The sequence below is a fragment of the Pyrgilauda ruficollis genome, unplaced genomic scaffold (genome assembly GCF_017590135.1).
Source record: "Pyrgilauda ruficollis isolate IOZ18807 unplaced genomic scaffold, ASM1759013v1 scaffold145, whole genome shotgun sequence".
Taxonomy (NCBI): domain Eukaryota; kingdom Metazoa; phylum Chordata; class Aves; order Passeriformes; family Passeridae; genus Pyrgilauda; species Pyrgilauda ruficollis.
In genome coordinates, this window is record NW_024513099.1 from 1001144 (window position 1) to 1020870 (window position 19727).

General features: G+C 35.6%; 1 protein-coding gene across 1 annotated transcript in view; it reads left to right on the forward strand.

Annotated features, from left to right (window-relative positions):
- PDE10A (phosphodiesterase 10A) overlaps positions 1–19727 on the forward strand; it is a 168609-nt gene that overhangs the window by 128110 nt on the left and 20772 nt on the right. The window contains exons 6-13 of the mRNA XM_041460579.1: positions 2988–3128; positions 5485–5640; positions 8288–8338; positions 10200–10258; positions 12809–12860; positions 16411–16553; positions 18694–18786; positions 19358–19544. Of these exons, the coding sequence (XP_041316513.1) occupies positions 2988–3128; positions 5485–5640; positions 8288–8338; positions 10200–10258; positions 12809–12860; positions 16411–16553; positions 18694–18786; positions 19358–19544 (882 nt within the window). The remainder of the gene's footprint in view (positions 1–2987; positions 3129–5484; positions 5641–8287; positions 8339–10199; positions 10259–12808; positions 12861–16410; positions 16554–18693; positions 18787–19357; positions 19545–19727) is intronic.

A 19727-nucleotide genomic window follows, 5' to 3' on the forward strand; every position in this document is an offset into this window, starting at 1 on the left:
ATCAGGTGCATGTATAAAGTCAGTGTGGAATGGTAGAAGCTTATGGATTAATTTCAGCTCATATATGGTTATGAGAAAAATTGCCTTTCTTTTTAATAGTGCTGCGTGGTTAGGATAAGATTATCAATTGTTCTGCACAGTCATTTCTACCTCTGCAGTCAGGAGGAATAATGGCAAATTTAGAACCTGTTGGGTAGTTGGAAGATTTTTTCGATCACTGACTCCTTAGCCACAGGTTTGCAACTTCCCTTAGAAGCAGAATGGGATTGCTTCTGCAAAACTCTTTTTTTGCAGAAGCTGGAAGTAAAATAATGTTCACAAACTTCTCCCAGCATAGGGAAACTTTTTCACAGCAGTCCTTCATTGTGTTAGCAACCAAGGGGTTTACCAGACAAAATGGTACTCAAGGACACAGGAAAGACTGTACTGATGAAAGCAGCCTTTGCATGCCATATTTCATAATGTCAGCACAGGTTTTTGGCTACTGAAGGTGTGTGAGAAGTGAATTCTTTGTTTTCTGGTGCAAGTGGCTGTTTGGTTTTCTTCCATTTTTTTCTTGTTTTGAGAAGCTCTTTCTGCAAAGAGAAAGATTTGTGCATTGTATTATGTTTAGGGCTGGGCATGACTCAGGAGACGAGTGTGAAAAGCACATTTTATAAACATAACTTAAATAGCACACTTAGTTTGCTAAATGTAATGCATTGATACTTTGGCAAAAAGAATCAAATGGATCTGCAACATACAAGAAGGTGTGAATACAGGAGTTATTCTTTGGCATCATCAGCAAAATCAGCTTTGCTCTCTGATGTCTCTTGATTTTGACTCATTCCACTACTTGGGCTGCATCAATCAGACATTTAACATTGTGTTGCATATCTACATTTTGCAGTACTCTGTTACAGAAACCACCTTTTTAGTGTTACTGTTCCTATTATAAGTGTATATTTAAAGTAGTAAATCTTAAGAATATAGTATAGCAGATCAAACTATGATATTTATTTCAGTATTTCTATGCTCTTTATATTTTACTACATTATTTTATTTTTGGAAAATATTTTATACCAGAACACTGATCTATATAAACAAAGGTCTGTGGTTTCCTCAGTTTTATTAGAGTAATGTACTTTTTTTTTTTTTTTTTTTTATGAGATGATTCATGAGTGTGCTTTTCTTGCCTATGTTATGTAAAATGTTCTTTTTCATTCTATTTAAGTGCATGCAAAAACACGAACTGAAGCTTATGAAGGCAAGCAGCTGTGAAACTAAGTTTTAATTTAAAAATAATATGTATCTTTATTAGATAATAAGCAAGAAAGAGTAAATGGAGCTTTTTATTCTGGTATTTTATTCTGGTAGATTGAGTAGGATTGTTCTGACAGATTCAATGTATTGATTTGATGGGTTTTGATTGTTTGGATGTTGCTTTTTTTTTTTTTTTAATTGCATTCTTTTAATTTGTATGGTTCATTTCAAGTGTATCTTACTTCTAGAGGCCACGCAAAGAGGCTGTGAGCATAAATGGGTTTCAAGAATAAAGTTCAGGTTTAGAATAAGAATAAACAGAAAATTCCATGATTTCTTGTGCTTGTACTGTAGTGCAAGACATCAAAATGGAGTAAATAATGTGAATATTCACCAACTAGTCCATGGAAGGAGCAACTTTCCTTCCAACTGAAAAAATCACTTTAGTCAGTGCTAAAATAGTTTGGGGCAGCTCTATTTTCGTATTATTTTTAAGACAGTTTAATTTTCATCTATACCACACATTAGCAAATGAATTACTGGATGGAACACTCACTTTCTTGTCTTGCTGAATTGTTTGGGAATGACTTTCTGCTTAAGAACAAAGTACACAGTTACTGGTTTTGTCAGAATCTTGAGTGGGTTTTTTTGAGTTTTCTAAACACCCTAATTTTTGGACTGCTCATTCTTCTTGAATAGACTTCAATATTGTTTTGGCTATGAATTTCATACTTTTAATTGACCATTTTTTCCCCTCAGCATAAAGTCTCAGCTTTCTCCTTCCAGCATGCTGGTAATCCATTACAGCTAAGGAATCTTCATCACTGCAGGAGTACTTTCATATGGTGCATTATATTGCATCTCTTTCATTTCTGAATGTTTCAGTGTGGAGTTTTTTTGGAATTGTTTAGTACTAGTGCTTTATAACAGACCATGCATCTTCGTATGCATGGGAGAATTATGAGAGGATGCACCTCGTATCATCACTTCATTTTCTACAGCTGATAGTAGATGCTGAATTTCCGTACGCAAATTTTACCTGTAGTAATCCATGCTAGAAAACAACTTCTGTCTGATTGCAGCCCTAATGAAAGCAAATTCTGAGAGTAAAATTAATCAACCTGTGGCCATTCTTAAGAGCAATGTTATTAATACATTGTGGTGTGGCATTGTCATCTATCTCTGGTGTAATATAACAAGAAATTTAAATATTATCTCTACTTTTTGAGTATTTTCTATTGCAATAAATGAGTGCATCCTAGATAAAAAAAATAAGATCATGTTTTTCTTACAAGGTAATGTTTTCTTGTGTGAGTCTTGTATGCTGTGTATTATGTGTTTAAAGTAAATGCAGGCCTACCCTGATATAAATAATAATTGACTTAATCATCCACTGTTCTCCACAGGAGTTGTCCAGGAGTTACCTGGATGACTGGGATTTTCTAAGATTTCAGAAGAATTAAGTAGAGTTTATTCAACTACTTTTCATCTTCGAAAGCCGTGTTTCTCTATATTATCTACTTTATTCTACATAGGTTGTGCAAGAACCGTAGAAGTAATCATGCTTTCTAATTGCTGTTTTTTCTTTCTTTTTCTCTTTCTCTTTCTTTCTTTCTTTCTTTCTTTCTTTCTTTCTTTCTTTCTTTCTTTCTTTCTTTCTTTCTTTCTTTCTTTCTTTTCTTTCTTTCTTTCTTTTCTTTCTTTCTTTCCTTTTCTTTCTCTTTTCTTTTTTTCTTTCTAACTAGAGTCTGTGTGTATTTACACCACCAGGAGCTAAAGAAGGACACCCACGACTCATTCCTGCAGGGCCCATTGCACATGGCACTACGGTATCTGCTTATGTAGCCAGATCCAGAAAAACGTTGTTAGTAGAAGATATTCTGGGGGTAACAAGCTTTCTTTTTTTAATGAGATATTGCAGCAAGTTCTTAGAATGAATGCTTTGATGCTGAAATATTTATTGAGATGAATGTTTAATGATAGAATTTACATCTCTCCTGATAAGTAAAGGAATGTAAATCTGAGTTTGGATTTAGCTGCTGGAATAATTGCAGAATATTTCATTTATTTCTAGTTTTAAAGGTTTGGGGTTTTTTTCTCTTTGGGTTTTTTGGTTGTCAGGTAAAGGACATGATGGAACCACAGTCACTTGGAAAAAATGACGAATCAAAACTCCTGTCTTCTTGGTCTTGAAATAGTAACCCCAAATAAGACTTTCATGTAGTCAATCAAATTTGAAAATTTGATTTAATTTTAATGCAGGACTCACACTGACCAGAATGTCAGTTAGAATTCTGGTTATTAGACAAGATTTTTATCTCTGCATACTCTAATGTAAAGCTAGAATACTGATAGTATCAGTAGATCTACATGAAAAATGCAGTAATGTAACTGATATCAAAATTCAAGCGTTTTTCTGTAGCAGGAGTTGGAAGTTCCTGAGGTGATATTCTGATGATTCTTGGCACTCTGTATGTCTGTCCTTTTTCAGTTTTTTAAAACACTTCATCCTTTAGTTGCATCTGTGCAATTTTATGAAATTGGTATTTAAGCTGTACTTTGTGTAAGCACTTTATGTTTAGTTTATGCACTTCATGATTAGTTTATGTACTTTGTGTGAGCACTTTATGAGAACACCGAGGAAGTTTACATTTTTTCTCTCTTCAGTGTTTCCTATCTTTTTAAGTTCTGTCCAGAATAACAATTTTTTGAATACTGTGACAAAAAAAAAAAAAAAAAAAAAAAAAAAAAAAAAAAAAAAAAAATTTGATGCCTAATGTAAGTACACTTAAACAGAGCCACAAAACCAAAAGGCAGAAACTGCTTTCCCTGTAGTAATAGTCAGTGCTTTCTACACACTCTGGACTATTAAGATTTTATGTGTTGGTATGTTTTTCAGTTAAATTAAGGGTTTAAATTGTTACTGGTAATTTCCAATTAAGGTAATGATATCCTTACATGCAAGAGTTCTGTATTTTGATTTTACATTCTTACTAAAATCATGGGGTTAGCGAGGAGGAGTTTTGAACTTTTTTGTTAGTTTAATATTTGTGATTCATTGACAAACAGCAAGATTCATTTTGGTGAGATGATTTGCCTTCATGTGATTTTAGAAGCTTCTCAACAGTGAAAGGGAAGCACATGAAAGGTAGACTTGCCAGACCTTTTTTTGTGGGAGGACAGAACTAAAAAGAGAAAGCAGAAGGCTCATGTTTCAAAGTGTTTACCACTCTCTCTTGTGTGTCATTTGTTCACATTGATTGTTATCTTAGTTATTAAGGTAGAGATTACTTGCTGTTTTCTTTGAGAAGTGAGAGATTTTGATCAACAGAAGGGGTGTCTGTCTTGCCTAAGCACAGGCTGCAGAGAGCATCTAGTATGAATCAGGTACTGAAGGACTGATGTGCAACGAAGTGGGTCTTGCACACTTCACACTGGGCAGTGACTGACTGCCCTACTAACTGTAACATTCAGGTGCTTTCTCAGGTCTGCCTCAGTTTTCCTACATGGGGAAGTGAAGCTATAAAGCCTTGAACATTCTCTATGAGGGTTGAAAGTTATGTATTTGGGCCTTATATAGCAGCTGGTAGGGTTATTTTAACATTTGTTTCTGTATCTTTTGCACCAGTTTATTCAGGACGTGTAAGAAAAGGAAGAAGATTGCTTACTCTCATGTGTAACTTTTTGGGAATGCATTTTCATCTTCAAAAGTTGGTTGAGGATTATAACTGTATAACCTAAAGCCTTAGCCTCAAGTTTCAATTTTTGTTTTCTTGCAAGCACTGTTGTCTGCTCTTTAATACTGAGATCTGAGCAGTCCTCTTTGTTATTACAAATTCTTTGGGGTTTTTTGGAGGAAAGGATGTTAGGATGGTAGTGTTGCTTGTTTGGGTTTTTATTTAATCTGGACTGGCATTAGCAATAAAGTGTTGTTTTTCTGCCTATGAGAATAGAGAAAAAAGCATTATATAAACAAACTCAGAGCTAGGTGTAATATTACAGCTAATTCTGGCCTTACATCAATAAGGTTATCTGTATATGTAAATTAATGCTGAGACTTCAAAATTGCATTTTTTAGTAGATATATTGTGTGGAAGTTATGCTGAGAGATGAGTTTTAGTGACTTTTGTGATTTTCCTGCAGATTTGCTCAGATAGGAGGAGGAGGAAAACATCAGTATGTCTTTGCTCTTAATGTTTTATCAGATTTTGCATTTTATCAGATTATGTTTGCATTTCCTAGGATGAGCGATTTCCCAAAGGTACTGGACTGGAGTCGGGGACCCGTATCCAATCTGTTCTGTGTTTACCAATTGTCACAGCAATTGGTGACCTGATTGGTATCCTGGAGCTTTACCGTCACTGGGGCAAAGAAGCCTTCCACCACAGTCACCAAGAGGTGAGCTCATGTGCAGCCTTTGCCCACTTCCCTACCACAGTCAGGACTTTACTCTCATCCCTCCCCCCACTCCAGACTTCCTTCTCTCGCTCTTCTCATGAGTTTATATCTTTTTCATGCTTGATTTTGTTCTTATTAAAAAGAAAATAGGTAGTGATTTGTATTTTCAGTCAGAGGAGGTAAAATATAAAGGGACACATCAAGAATTTTACCTTGTGTGCTTTTGCAGATAAACAGATTCAAAGTTCCTTATTGATTATAAACTCAATATAGAGTTGCTAGAGAAGTTAACACAGGGCAGGTAAATGAAATGTAAATGTAAATCAAACATCAAAACCCAAAATCACTTTATATAAAAAAAGACAATGCTCAGTTAACCTGAGTCTCAATATTAACTTTCCAGTACAGCTTTATTTAACATTATGGTAAGATTTAAAAATTTATTTTAGTTTACTTTTTGGTGTGGCTTCTTAAGTAATGAGGCCTATCATAAAGCAGAGTGTTGCAATGTTTCAGCAATGGTTTATCAAGTATCAATGCGGGGTCTCACAGGTGGGGAAAGTGATTTTACTTTAAATCAAATGTGAAGCAAAAGAGGTTTCTGATCTTTGCATCCATGTTTTTACTGCCACATGCTCTCCAGCACCAAGATGTGTCTGTCTAGATGGTATTTCCAGTTCCAGGTATCCAGGTGGTCCTCCTGAATTCCTTGCAACAGAAGGACAAGGGATGCTGTCTGCCGAGTCTCTGTGGTTTCTAGGTTGACAACCATGTGCTGGTTTTGGGTCAAGCTTTTCTATAGTTTTTAGGAGCTGATAGCTTTTGTCTCTCTCTATCCTCTCCCATCCCTGTGAGTTGTGAGGATCACTGTTCTTTTTCTCCTGACTTAGATGACCATAGAAACTGTGTGGTAGAAGTGCTGGTACCTGGATGACCTGCCAATCTAGGTGATGCTCATAAAGCTCTCCTCTGCTTTTTTTAACTTCTGATGCTTCCCTATCCAGATATTCTCATTCATACTTATCTTCCCCTTTCCATGACTGTTCTGTATGCATTACTCTGTTCATATAAGTTCTGTGTAGCTGTGTTGTCCATACATGTCCATTTGTCAATCTGTAGTTAGGAGCCGTTAGCCAAATACAAATGGATTTGAAAATGGAGAAGATGTTGCAAAGGCTGTTGCTGTACTAAAGGTGTTCAAAGTGCATCTTTGCTCTCATGTCCGGGTGAGGATCCATGTTATGTGCCATTAAGATGTCTCTGATGTAAAGATGAATTTCTCTCTCTGCTACCCCCCAGATAAGGGAACTTGAACACAGTTAGGACAAAATGGAGTGAATTCTATCCAGGTGTGTTGTCTCAACAGTGGTAGGAGATACACTGTGGTGCAGTTTAGCTGTACTGAGCAGGAATTATATGTGTGAAAAGGACAGAAGATATCCAGGCAAGAGATACTAAAACTAGTCCTCCCAAAGAAGGAAAACAGCATTTGTCAAGTGTATATTTTGTTTATCTGTAAGTTAAGTACGCTGGCATTCATCTGATGTTTATATGTGTATATTAGTTGGGTAGTCAATGCCACTTGTTGTCACACCTTGTATTTTTTCACCGGTAGACAGAGGTCAGGGTAGGGGTCTAGTGCGGTGGTGCCACTGTCTTTGCTCAGAGAACAAAGAACAGGCATTCATGCAAAATTAGGCTTCATTAATTCTGCAGCCTACATGCAATGTATTTAATTTTTAAAATTGTCCTATTACATTAATCAATCTACAATTCAGATAAGTCTCCGACATGCATTGTTTTATGAAAATATGAATGTCATATGAAATAGCTGCTGTAGCTAAAGTTCATGAATGTTCTACTTGGAAAAGACTAGCTGCTAAATGAAAGTATTTTGTTAGTAAATTAAAAATATTTTAAGGTCACTTTCTGAATGTTCTAAAGCATTCTTTTCATTTTCAGGTTTCATAAAGCCTTTGGATGCCATTAGCAATGTTTATGAAATGTGTGCAAAGTGTTCTGTTTAAAAATATAAAATAAAAAATACCTTAGGAGGGCATGCAAAAACTGACCTCTTGTGCATTCCCTGTGTTCCTATAAAGCTCCTGTGCTTCAAGGACAGGAGATTATGCATGGTAGCACATCATAGTTAGCTGCAGTTTACATGACAGTTGTTTGAAATGTTGCCTGGAAACTGTCATACTTAAACACTTGAGCTGAGGGATCAGGTCTGGTTCTTCTGCCACCAAAACAGTAATGAGAGAAACAGTGCCTGTTTACAGCTGGAAGTAGCTATTGCTGAAGAGATACAGCCCCAGAAAGGCATATTTTATTTCTATGGCAGATGTCTTTCAACAGTGTAATTTTTAAATCCCTCAGCTTATGAGATGTTTGTTTTGATGTTCTATTTTTGAGCTGATGGGTGCTCAATTCTGCTTCTGAAAACCATTGGTAAGCTCTAAAATTGAAACACTAGCAAGTACACTGAGACTTTTGCAAAATAACTGTCTTCCCTTTAATTGTTACTGCCTGACTGTCTAAAGCAGCTCAGTCAATTTACTTAGCAGGTAGATAGAGAAAAGAGGCATGTCACTGATATGCAATTTTCAAGGTTTCTTCTGAGAGAGTTTCTTCTCTTTTGTTGCAGGTTGCAACAGCAAATCTTGCATGGGCTTCAGTAGCAATACATCAAGTACAAGTAAGTGTCAGTGGTTTTTAATTTTTTTATTGTGTATCTTGTCTTCCAGAATGTACTTAGTAGGAGCATGGACTGTGATTAGATTTAACTGGACGTCATTGCTAAAGCATTGATTAAAGCCCTTCCTTGAACCTGGAAAAATATGCTAATATTTTTGGTGTTCGTTGAACTAGTTTTCTTCACTTGCAATCATGGATCAAATGACAAACAATATTTGTACTAAAGGAAAGAAATTTGAACAAAGTAGATAAATAATGATTAAAGCAGATTTATCCTAACAACTTTGCAGGGTTGTTTAGTTTTCTTTTTCTTGTGGAAAGGCAACTGCTAGGCTAACTGGTTGCTTTCCTCCTGCTTTGGTATTTGTTTTGAAATTATGAAGTGTTGGTAGCAAAGCCTATTTTAAGCCATCCTCGCTAGCTCCTTTAACTACTGCCACTAAGGATGCATCATGCTGTCCCTAGCTGGGTGCCTAATGGAGCTTCAGTGTTAAGCTGCTCTAGCAAACCCCAGCAGCATTGCTAATAGGTTTTGTTACTTCAGCTAGCAGAAGAAACTAAACATATTCTGTCAACTCAGAGAAGATGCTAAAATAGATTCTTCTGTCAACTCCCAGGAGGAAATTCATTACATTCTTTTTTTCAAGGTGTTCTTCACATACTTGTCAGAAGACATACAGAAAGCTTCCTGCTTTTCTCTTGTAGTCAATAATCTTTTCTGCTTTTATGCTGGAAGTCACTGACTTTGGGGTGGTCAATCCCATCTAGACAGAATTAGTGAGCACAGATTATTACACGGTAGTAGAATTGCAATTGCATGCAGTTGTAGCTTTACCTATGTAAGAATTACTCTCTCCTTGATTGAAAAGTCTTTCACATCTAACAAAACACAACAGGGAAAGTGAAGTTCAAGCTTGTCCATTTTTATTTCTGTTCCTTCTTCTAAGCAGATGGCTTGCTTTTCCCAAGTTTTTTGCATGAGAAGAATGCAAGAGTTTTGATCTGGCATTTTGTATCTACATTGCACAGATGAAAAATATTACTAGTTCAAAGTGGTATTTTTGTGAGTGTAGAATGTTCAAGCAGTAGAGGTTTGTTTTACTTTTGGCCTCAGTGCTTGCTCTAGTAATATACAAATGTACAGTTGTGCTTCAGATACTGAGTATCTGAAGTAAACATGAAGTATACATGAAGTAAAATACAGTTGAAAGCTTTGCTTCATCTAACATTTTGCTTCTAAAAAGAAGTATGCATACTATTTTCTTTATTAATATTCCTGCTGATTTCTCCCTAAGCTGAGCATATATCATCCGCTGCTTAGCTTAGTTAAACTTGACTGATGTCAGGCTACAGTTGTGTCTGTATGCGACTTTGCAGCTTGGAGAAAAGTGGCAAAAATGTGGTAAGGGAAAGGAGAAACAAAATATTTGACATTCTCAGAAGATCTGAGGGTCTGGATAAGGAAACGTTCATTCCATAATCACAGTCAGTGACAGCCTTTGAGACAGCATGAACAAGTGTAGAAACCAACAGCTTTAAGTGAGTCTTAGGAAGGATTTTACTTGTGTTTCACAGTTTTTACTCAGCAGCTAGATAGCTAAGATTGAAACCCAGCACACAAATTCAGCTTTAATTTCATACAGTGCTGTATCAGATAGGTGTATATATATGTGTGTGTGTATACATATATATACACACATATATATATGCATATATACATATATATGTATATATATGTATGTACACACACAAATACACACAAGTACTGGTGGGGTTTTTCATACAAATTAAAGGGATAGGACTTCAGTTTCCCTCTGACATCAGTGTTCTGGAGCAAATGGTTCTATGATCTGTGCTTCCAGGTGTGCCGGGGCCTTGCCAAGCAGACTGAACTGAACGACTTCTTGCTTGATGTATCGAAGTAAGTGTGATTTGCAAGATAATCTCATGAGTTTTTGATGAGCTTTTCTAGCGTGGCTCTTCCAATCTACCTGTGTTCACTCAGTAGCAGTAGTGGAAGCTACCATAGCTCACAGGCAGGTGCAAAGGCACACTTCAGAGGGTGGGCAAACTTCAGCACAGGGACAAGAACAAGTGGTATGCGTGGCAGTGGTGTATACCTTCATAATTCTTTTTTTTTGTGGTGGTGGTGCAGATGAAAATGTGACATTCATTTATACCTTACAGAATTTGTTTATTCTTGTGGTCTTTTGCATGGAGTTTTTTCCTCTTTTTTTCCATCTCTTCTGTCAAAGTTAAATGTGACCACCTTTTTAGAAGTGAAAAATAGCCTTGGTGTCTCACAGCAATTTTAAAAGGCTTGAAAGGACTTTAGAAAGTTGTTTTGTGTGCTTCAGCTTCCAATATTCTCCCAACAATTTTTTGGACATGAATGCATGTATTCATAAATATATGGATTTCAGAGTTAAATTCTTGAAGAATCAAGTCTGCTACATGGTTCCTCTTCCTGTACATTTTCTGAAGGATCTGTTTTAATTTTCAAAGAATTTTATTGCATGTAATATGTTTGCTTTTAAATTCTTGTCACTATAACGCAAGATTATTTTGAAAGCACAGAAAGAGTGTGAAAGCTTGAGCTTACACTGACAAAATCAGTTTAGTGTCTTAAGTGATCTGCTCTTCCGTCATCTCTTTTTGTTTGTCACTGCTATGAGAATCTTTAAATAGCAAGGATAACCCATAAATTAAAAGATAAACCTGAGCTGTACTTCTGGTAAATCAGTCTGGAGTCCTTAACAGTGTTTTATGAAACTAGTTGGTAGAAAAATTTCAAAGCACATCACAAAGCAGTGATGATACTGTGGAAAAATGAAATGTCTTGTATTTTAGCTGCAAACACTTCTGTGGGTCTTGATGAACAATTCTCAAGCTGATGAGATTAGAGGATGTCCTAGATTCCTATGCCATTGCTTAGGAATGTAGGCAGCCAAGCTGACCCAGCTGGAGGGGAAAGTAATAAACTACAGGAGGGACTCTGCCCCTCTGCAAGGAGGACAAACTGGTTGTAGCCAGATGTTTTCCCGTACTTTTTCCTCAGGATGACCTTTTTTTAAATTTCAACATAATTCAGAGCATGTCTCCCAAAGGGCACTCTTACAAAGTCTTGCATGATTATATTCTTTTCCAGAGTGCTTTTATGTTGCTAAAATCCATACTGAACTAGTTTACCAAAAAACTGTATTACTATATTAATCTATCCAGATTTATGGACTGGTAATTTTTTCTTAGACTGGCATAGTACTGAGATTGTTTTAAAGAATTTTGTAATTGTTTTAAGTTTTTAAGATAAAAAGTAATAAGTACTGCAAATATTTATTATGCCTTTCTATAAGAAAATAATTCTCATATCATTATTATCATTTGCTAGAGTTTTTAGTTTCAACGAAAGAAGAAAGTCTATATTTGAGGCACAAAACTGGGATATTATTTAATAATATCATTATGAACTTCATGTAGGCATCAGCAAGAAAATAATTTGTTTCCTCTTGGAAGTGATCTGTATCTTTTCTAACATGGAAGGAGAATTTCTTTTCAATGAGGAAATTGTTAGTGTGCAATGTCACCAGGACATGTTCTGTAACATTTTAGAAAGGGCAGAGTATTCAGTGCTCCACCCTCTCCATGCCCTATATCTGACCAGTATATTTTGTATCTCCTTTCCACAGAACTGAGCTGTGTATATATTCAAGGCCACGAGACAATGCCTTTTGTCTGCTGGGAACATTGTAATCTGAGGATTATTGATACTCAGCATGTGGAAGATTTAGATTTCTTTTACTAATTAGTTTGACCTTTATCTTTCAATGTTCTTGACTGTCCTTGAACAGTTACCACTTTGCTGTGAAAATGAGATTTTTTAAAATTCTTTTTTATTTTTTAAGTTATGATGGCATTCCCTTTCTTCAACTTCAACAGGTTTTGATAGAGACAACCCATTAAGAGTTTCTTAAGTAGTTGCCTTTGAACTAGTGTTAAGGATTAGATAATATAACATCCGTTTAGCTATTTTTTGATATTTTGAAAGAGTTTGTTGTTGTTGTTGTTGTTTTCTACTTCTTTTCTTTTCCTTTTTTCTTCCAATTTCTTTAAAATTTTCAGTGTGTTAGAGGTGCCAAAGCATTTTGATGCATTCTTGGTATTGCTCAGCAGGAGCCTATTCAGTTCACGGCAGGCAATGTTTGGTAGTCTTTTCCTTTTTCTACAGAGAAAATTCTATGTATAATAAAGAATATTCTCAGTTCTGTAGAATAATGGCTCAAGGGAACAGAGCTAAGACCATTTCTTAATTCCCTTGTGCTGTAGCAAGCCAGTCAGTGATTTTCAAGGTGCTGAGGTCTGTCCTCGCCTTTTCTGGCTCCATGTTAAGCCATAGTGAAACAAGAGCCCCTGACGCTAATTTGAGAAGTGTTTGACTAAATGCCAATGTTTTCTGACTTCTCTTTCTCTGCAGAACATATTTTGATAATATAGTTGCAATAGATTCTCTACTTGAACATATAATGGTAAGTTGTCTTTTTCACCTCTAAGTTTATTAGTTGTAGGTATTAAAGCCCTTCATTCTCTTTCCCTTGAAGACATTATATCATTGAAATATATGAGCTGTTTGTAATGAACACGTAACACAAACAGTATAAACATGTCTATACAGAAAAGGTGGTAAAGGATGGCTTGATTTGTCATTTTTGCAACAACTTCTGTTCACAGCTTTCCTAAGGACTGAAACAGGCCTGTGTCTGAACTAAATAGTTACTATTGTGTTCTGAGAAAGTTTGAAAATTTTAACAGAAAGTCTTATGGTTTTCTTTTTATTTCAGCATATTATATTTATTCCTTCTTCCTAAATTCAATTCACTACATGCTACAAATCACTGCTGAAAAAGTTACTGTCTGTAGCAGGGATAGAGTTTAAAAATTACTCCTGGGGCATTTTCTCCAATTGTTGAATGAGATTGGTAAGACCTTGGAAAACTATACCCATAACGAGAGTGACAGTCAGTCAATATTTTATAGAATCCACTAAAGCCAAGTGGTTAGTTCTCCCCATTGAAATATTTATTTAATGACTTAAAGTACTGTTCAGAAGCAGTTTATGAGTTTCTAAATAAATTTTGAATTAATAATTATATCCTGAATAGTGGTAACAATGTGGGTGAACTGGTTATTTATAATGTTTTGAGTGTTTGGTATGTGAATTATGCTTTTTAGTTTTATGCACATTCATTCCATTCTGCAGTTCTTTTTCCTAAATGTAAACCTGAATCAGGTCTGCGATTACCATTGTTTAAAATTTGCACATTCAAAAAATTACTTTCCAACAGTGCTCAGATGCATGCCCCAGTCTCCAAAGTGATATTCTTAGCTAGACTATTCAAAGACAGTGATGTTAGAACGCAAAGTGGTTTTACTTAGAAACATGAATGTTTCTAAATAAATGGAAATGGAAAATATTCTGCAGTGCTTGTGTTATTCTAGTTAGTACACTGTCAAGAATTCTGCAGATAGGACACATTTCTGAACATTGACTTTTCCAATTTAAATGAACCTCTTAAAAATAGCTTAGCATTTGAAAGAACTGGTACAACATAACATATGGCATTGAGAACAAATATTGATATTCTTCACTGTTCTTCCCTGTGAATAGAGATCTGGTGGAAAACACAATTGGCAGTAAAATATGCTTACTCTTTCATCATCTTTTCCAACACTTGGCTGCATCATGATTCTGTATTTTAACCTGTGTGATGTTTCATACTCAGCATCCTTTAAAGCTGTAGCTGTTGTCTCTTTCTTGAGCCAGTCATCTGAATTATGAGTTTGTACATTTATTGCCCTTTCATGGGTGTGTGATTTTATCATGATGTGAGAAAAGACTGTGAGAAAAGACCAGAAGTCAGTTTCTTCTGAGAAACTGAGAAACTTTTTTTCACTACTTCACCCTTTGGTGGTTGCACTTATGGTTTGATTTGTTCCTGCAATACTGAAGAAAAAATATGTGTGTTTCTTTTCATTCTTTTCATTTTTATTTCCATCAAAATCTTTTAGCAAAGCTAGTGATATAAGGGTGGTTTTGAATGTAAGTGCAAGGAAGGGAAGTAAAAGTTCAAGTTGCCTTACAAATTTTCTTTCCCTTATGCTTGAGTAGTTACAAGCAGCTTATGCGAAAGGTGGTCCCTGGCTTCCCTACTGACAGTGCAAAACATACTTTTTGTACTGATACTCTTTTTCAACCACTAGTCAGGATTTGAGCAAGGGATTTATAGAAGTAAAACTCTCTCATCCGATTAACTGTTTCTCAATTAATACTGATTAAGTAATCATTTAAAGCATGAGTCATGAGCAAGGTAAGTTCTTGAGTCATATGCATTAAACGACAAAAGATTAATTGTATAAAATCAACATTGTGCTGTAGACTTTACAAAGAAATCTGATACAGTATCTGAATAGAAGCATTTACTGGACCCCTTGTCCTTTTGGCAGTTTCTGTTCACTCTCTTTTGAGCAAAACAATAAGCAATCCACGTGGTTAAGGTGTTTAAATTTCTTGATGCTCTAAAGGGGAAAAATTGCACAAATCTTACCTCTTAGCAGCCTCCCTGACTTTTCTGTTCTGATGGAGTAAATGGAGTAGAAGACAACAGAATCTTCCTGAACACATATTCAGTCTGTATGGGAGGACCCTCAAAGTTCTGGACTTGCTCTAGATGGTATCTGTGCAGTTCCCCTCATATGGCATAGAACTAGAGTCTCTCAGCTAATGATTTTTCATCTCATATGGGGTTTTTTTCTGCTGAATATTTGTCCATCTGCATTAGTGTGAAATGAAATACTTCATTGTTTTGTTTCTATTTTTGGAAGATGAGAGAGAAGGGGTGGGGAAGATCATTCATATGGAAGTCTTATGAATCCTTAAAATATACCAACTGCATGCATTGCACACCAAGGTTTTGTTAGCCTCTTTCTGTAGCTGAATGACTAGGTAGGTATTATATAAAAAGTGGAGAGATCCACTTCAGATCCTACTCTACCATGCAGTTACTGTACTTTCTGAGCAAATAAGAAACACATGAGACCTATCTGAATTGGATAGAGAAGGTTCTTGTGCCTGTATATTGGTATCTTAACACAGTGATCCTTGTTTGATTTTTGTCTCACTTTTCCCTCTTTTTCTCAGAAAGACTATTGTATGTCTGAGAAATACTTCAGTGAAGAGCTGCTGTGTTGCCAAGACAAAATTCTATTCTGACAGTCAGTGCTTCTGGGTGTTATTTTTGCTGAGATAAAACTAGTTGGTTCGAAGAGAGACTGTGCAAGTCTATTGCTGTACTGTGGTACTTCCTTGGCTGTGGCTGGTGCCTTTGGGCTTTGGTTAGTTCATGCACAATTTCTAAGTCTCAGCCCTTGTGCAAATACTGTCCCTAACATCAGGCGGGTACAGCCATTTCCTATCCCTCTGCATAGGGCAATCCATAATGATACCTCTAATGACAGAATCAAGAGTGTCACAAAATATTTCTGACTTAGAAGGGACCCACAAGGCTCATTTGGTTATTGTTTTTTACAGGCACACTTAGCTTTTTTAGAAGAAAACACTACACTTTCTATTATGTCTGTCTTTGCTGGATTATTAAATACCAATATATTTGCATTGACAATGAAGGCAAAAGCCAGAATCGTTCTTAGGTCTTGCTCTAACTTATCTATTTAAAATCAGATTAAGGTGAATATTATCTGAACTTAGAGGGAAGAAAGGTACTGTTTTGGAAGGCCTTGAAAAACAATTAAACAGGAAAGCCTATTTTTTGGGGGGAAACATTCTAGTCTCTGAAATATTCCTGCATTTCTTGAAGAGAACACGCAAATTTACAGAGAAAATATTGAATTCAAGATTTTGCTTCTGAATTGTATTCTAAAAGATTGCTCCTTCAAACAGATTTCCATACTGGATAGCTTCTCAAAACTTTTATCATGCAGGAATGTATATTTTTATCAGGTAAATGATTGGAGATAATACAACTCATGACCGTTAACTCTAGTTTTGTTTTTTGTCTGTAGATATATGCAAAAAACCTGGTGAATGCAGATAGGTGTGCACTCTTCCAGGTTGACCACAAAAATAAGGAGCTGTATTCAGACCTTTTTGATATTGGAGAAGAAAATGATGGAAAACCTGTCTTCAAGAAGACCAAAGAAATAAGGTAAGAACAGCTAGCAGAAGAGTACAGTTTCATTATAACTATGGATGTGCAGGCATTTTATTACCCAGTTTCTGTGCCTATCTGCAGGTACCCTGACAATACTTGTCATACTGTGATATCATTCCCACCAGGACCCGCCTCCAGAAGGTAGTACTTCTGGGAATGACATTGCAGTGCCATCGAAACAGCGTCTCTGAAGCTATAACGTCACTCCTGGAAATGCCGTCTTCCGGAGGCGGTCCTTTTGGAAATCATGTTGGGAAAAAAACAGAGGTGTTCTGAGGTAGGTAAAGGTGCAGGTAATAGTGCACCTAATCCATAGTCTGCCAGCTAGGGACTTTTTTTCCCAAGAGGGTTCCCAAGAGGAAGTAAAATTTGTGTGATTCCAGCACATCCAAAGCAAGGAAATTACAATTTGTACTTCTTATGGATGGATTAGTCAAATGTAGAATTGAGTATGGATTGGTCATTCACTTTGAAGATTTCAAGCTCAGTAATTTAATTTTATTTTTCTCATGTGAATTTAGATTTTCACACTTACAATTAATTGTGATACTGAACAATGCTTGAAATGGTGAATTTGAAAATGTATATTGTCTGGTAATCACCAGAAAGGATTCTCTGACTAAAAGTTATGTGCTTCATATCACAGGTACCTAATTTTTACACTTACGCACTTTTTTTAATGAAAGAGGCTTAACAACAAAGTAAATATAGTGTTTTTCACTTTTTAAAAATTATGACTCCCTAATAGAACCAGACTAAGATTTTCAAAGGCATACAGGTTTCAGATTTTTATCTTCTTAAAAGTAAAGTATCCTGTACTAAAATGTTCCTAAAATATTCAGCGTTGATTTTTATCAGAACTATTTTCATTTCCTTCTTACACTTTTAAAGTTCTGAGCCAATATGAGATGTGCTTCGTGTCTTCACTAAGACTCCTTTAGACAAACCTACTCCCACTTGCCATTGTGTGAGTGAGAATGGAAGGAATAAAAATTGGTGCAATTTGCGTACTGACAAGCAAGGAGGTGGTGTAAATTAAAGAAGATGGCCTGCTTTAACATGCACTTTAAGAAGTGTACTCCTTCGTGATAATTGTTGTTCTTGCCTATATCTTTCTGTCTTTTCTGTATGTTATTGAAATGTTGATTCTAAGTGCAAGGGTGTGAGCCGTTTCACAGGTACTGTATACTGAAAGTGAAGTGCAACTTAAATTTATCTGTAAGAAAGTGACACTGAGTGAGTCATCAGGAAGGAGTCTTAAGTTGGTGTGATGTACCTGTCATAAGAAGCAACAGAAAAATAACTTAAAGTCAGGTGTGCAGGGTGAAATCTTGACAGCTTTATCACTAACTTCAATACCAGGCACCAGGGCAGTATCAGGGTACATTTAGACTTCAAAGTGTTCCACGTATGATTCTTTTTATGCATTTTTCTTCATAAATTATCTTTTGATTTTATGTCATAACTGCTTAATGTTGAAATATTGAAAAGTACTTACTCACAAGACAGACGTACAGATTTTTCTGATATAACTTAGGAATATATTTGTTGTGTTTAACTTCCTTGTGGTGATTATGGGACTTAGTACCATGGCATTGTTTGATTGTCATGAAACAGACTAGTTATTCCCAAGTCTACATGGAAAATCCATATAATGTTCAGCTATGAAATTTCCACTAATCTTTTTCCAAAATTTTGTTACCAAATCCACACATATATGCCACCCAAGGAAACAAGTTCCGTGTTGTCTTTGTTGTGTCTAAAGAAGCAATGAATATATGGAAGTCATAATAAAATCAATACCTTTTAAATGTAAACACAACTCTGCGTTCTGTACAAATGTTATGTTTGTTAGGGATAACCCCCTGGGTTATTTAAGATTTTGAATTTTTGTCACTAAAATTGTAATGTTGTGTTTTGTATTAAACTATATAGCTCTATAAAACATTTCCAGAAAGTATCTGCTAGGATGTACTTTTTGTTTTATTATGTGCTATTAGTTGTTTTAAGATTTTTCTCCTCAAAGCAAGAAAATGGCGCTGGCTGGGGACACCCATTACTGTGCCCAACACAGACTCCACTAGAAAAATGTGTTTTCCATATTTTGGCTAATATACATTTTTATTTTCTCCAGATTTTCTATAGAAAAAGGAATAGCTGGTCAAGTGGCAAGAACAGGAGAAGTCCTTAACATTCCTGATGCCTATGCAGACCCACGCTTTAACAGGTACAATGCTCTTCATTGGAGGGGAAGATAGTTCATCAAACCTTTTACATAAAATTACTACTTAAATTTCATATTGAGATTCATTCATGGAGCTGTAGTCCTCTGACGAGGAGGTAATTATAGATGTTTATTAAATGCTTGAGCCGTCAGAGATATTTTTAAGATACAAATAAAAGTATTTTTTTTTAAATGGTGATATAATGGAGAAAAATTTAGTTAGATTGTTGCCAAGTTTCATTATCAGTCTCCCTGCAATCTCATTAGTTTCATGAGAGAAAAACAGTTCACTAACAAATAGCATGCCTAAGAGTACCCGAATGTTCTTCTAACTCTGTGTTTGAGGCACTATTAATTATATGTCTAGGATTAAAGGATTAAAAAATTCTTTCTAAGTATGACACAGTAGATAAAAATATTTGAGGGTTTTGAGGGTGAAATTCTTGCAGGTACTAATTAGATCTACTTTAAATGATTAAGTATATTTTACATCAACATTTCTGAGACTCAAGGAATAGATACCCATTGATATTAACTCTTTTCTCTCTTTTCTTTCTCTTTTATGGCTCTTCAGAGAAGTAGACCTCTACACAGGCTACACAACCAGAAATATCCTGTGCATGCCTATTGTGAGCCGAGGAAGTGTAATAGGTGTTGTGCAGATGGTGAACAAAATAAGTGGAAGTGCCTTCTCTAAAACTGATGAGAACAACTTTAAAATGTTTGCAGTCTTTTGTGCTTTAGCCTTACACTGTGCTAATGTAAGTTTTATTTACAGTTTTGTAAGTTATGATGAGAATACTTAAGTATTTTGATGTTACACCTTAGTAAAATGATTTGTAAGTCTATTTCATTGAATTAACACTGTATTCCTTGGTGAATAATTCTATTTTAAGAGGATGATAGGGATTTCCTTTGAAACAACCATAGTCTGGATATATCAG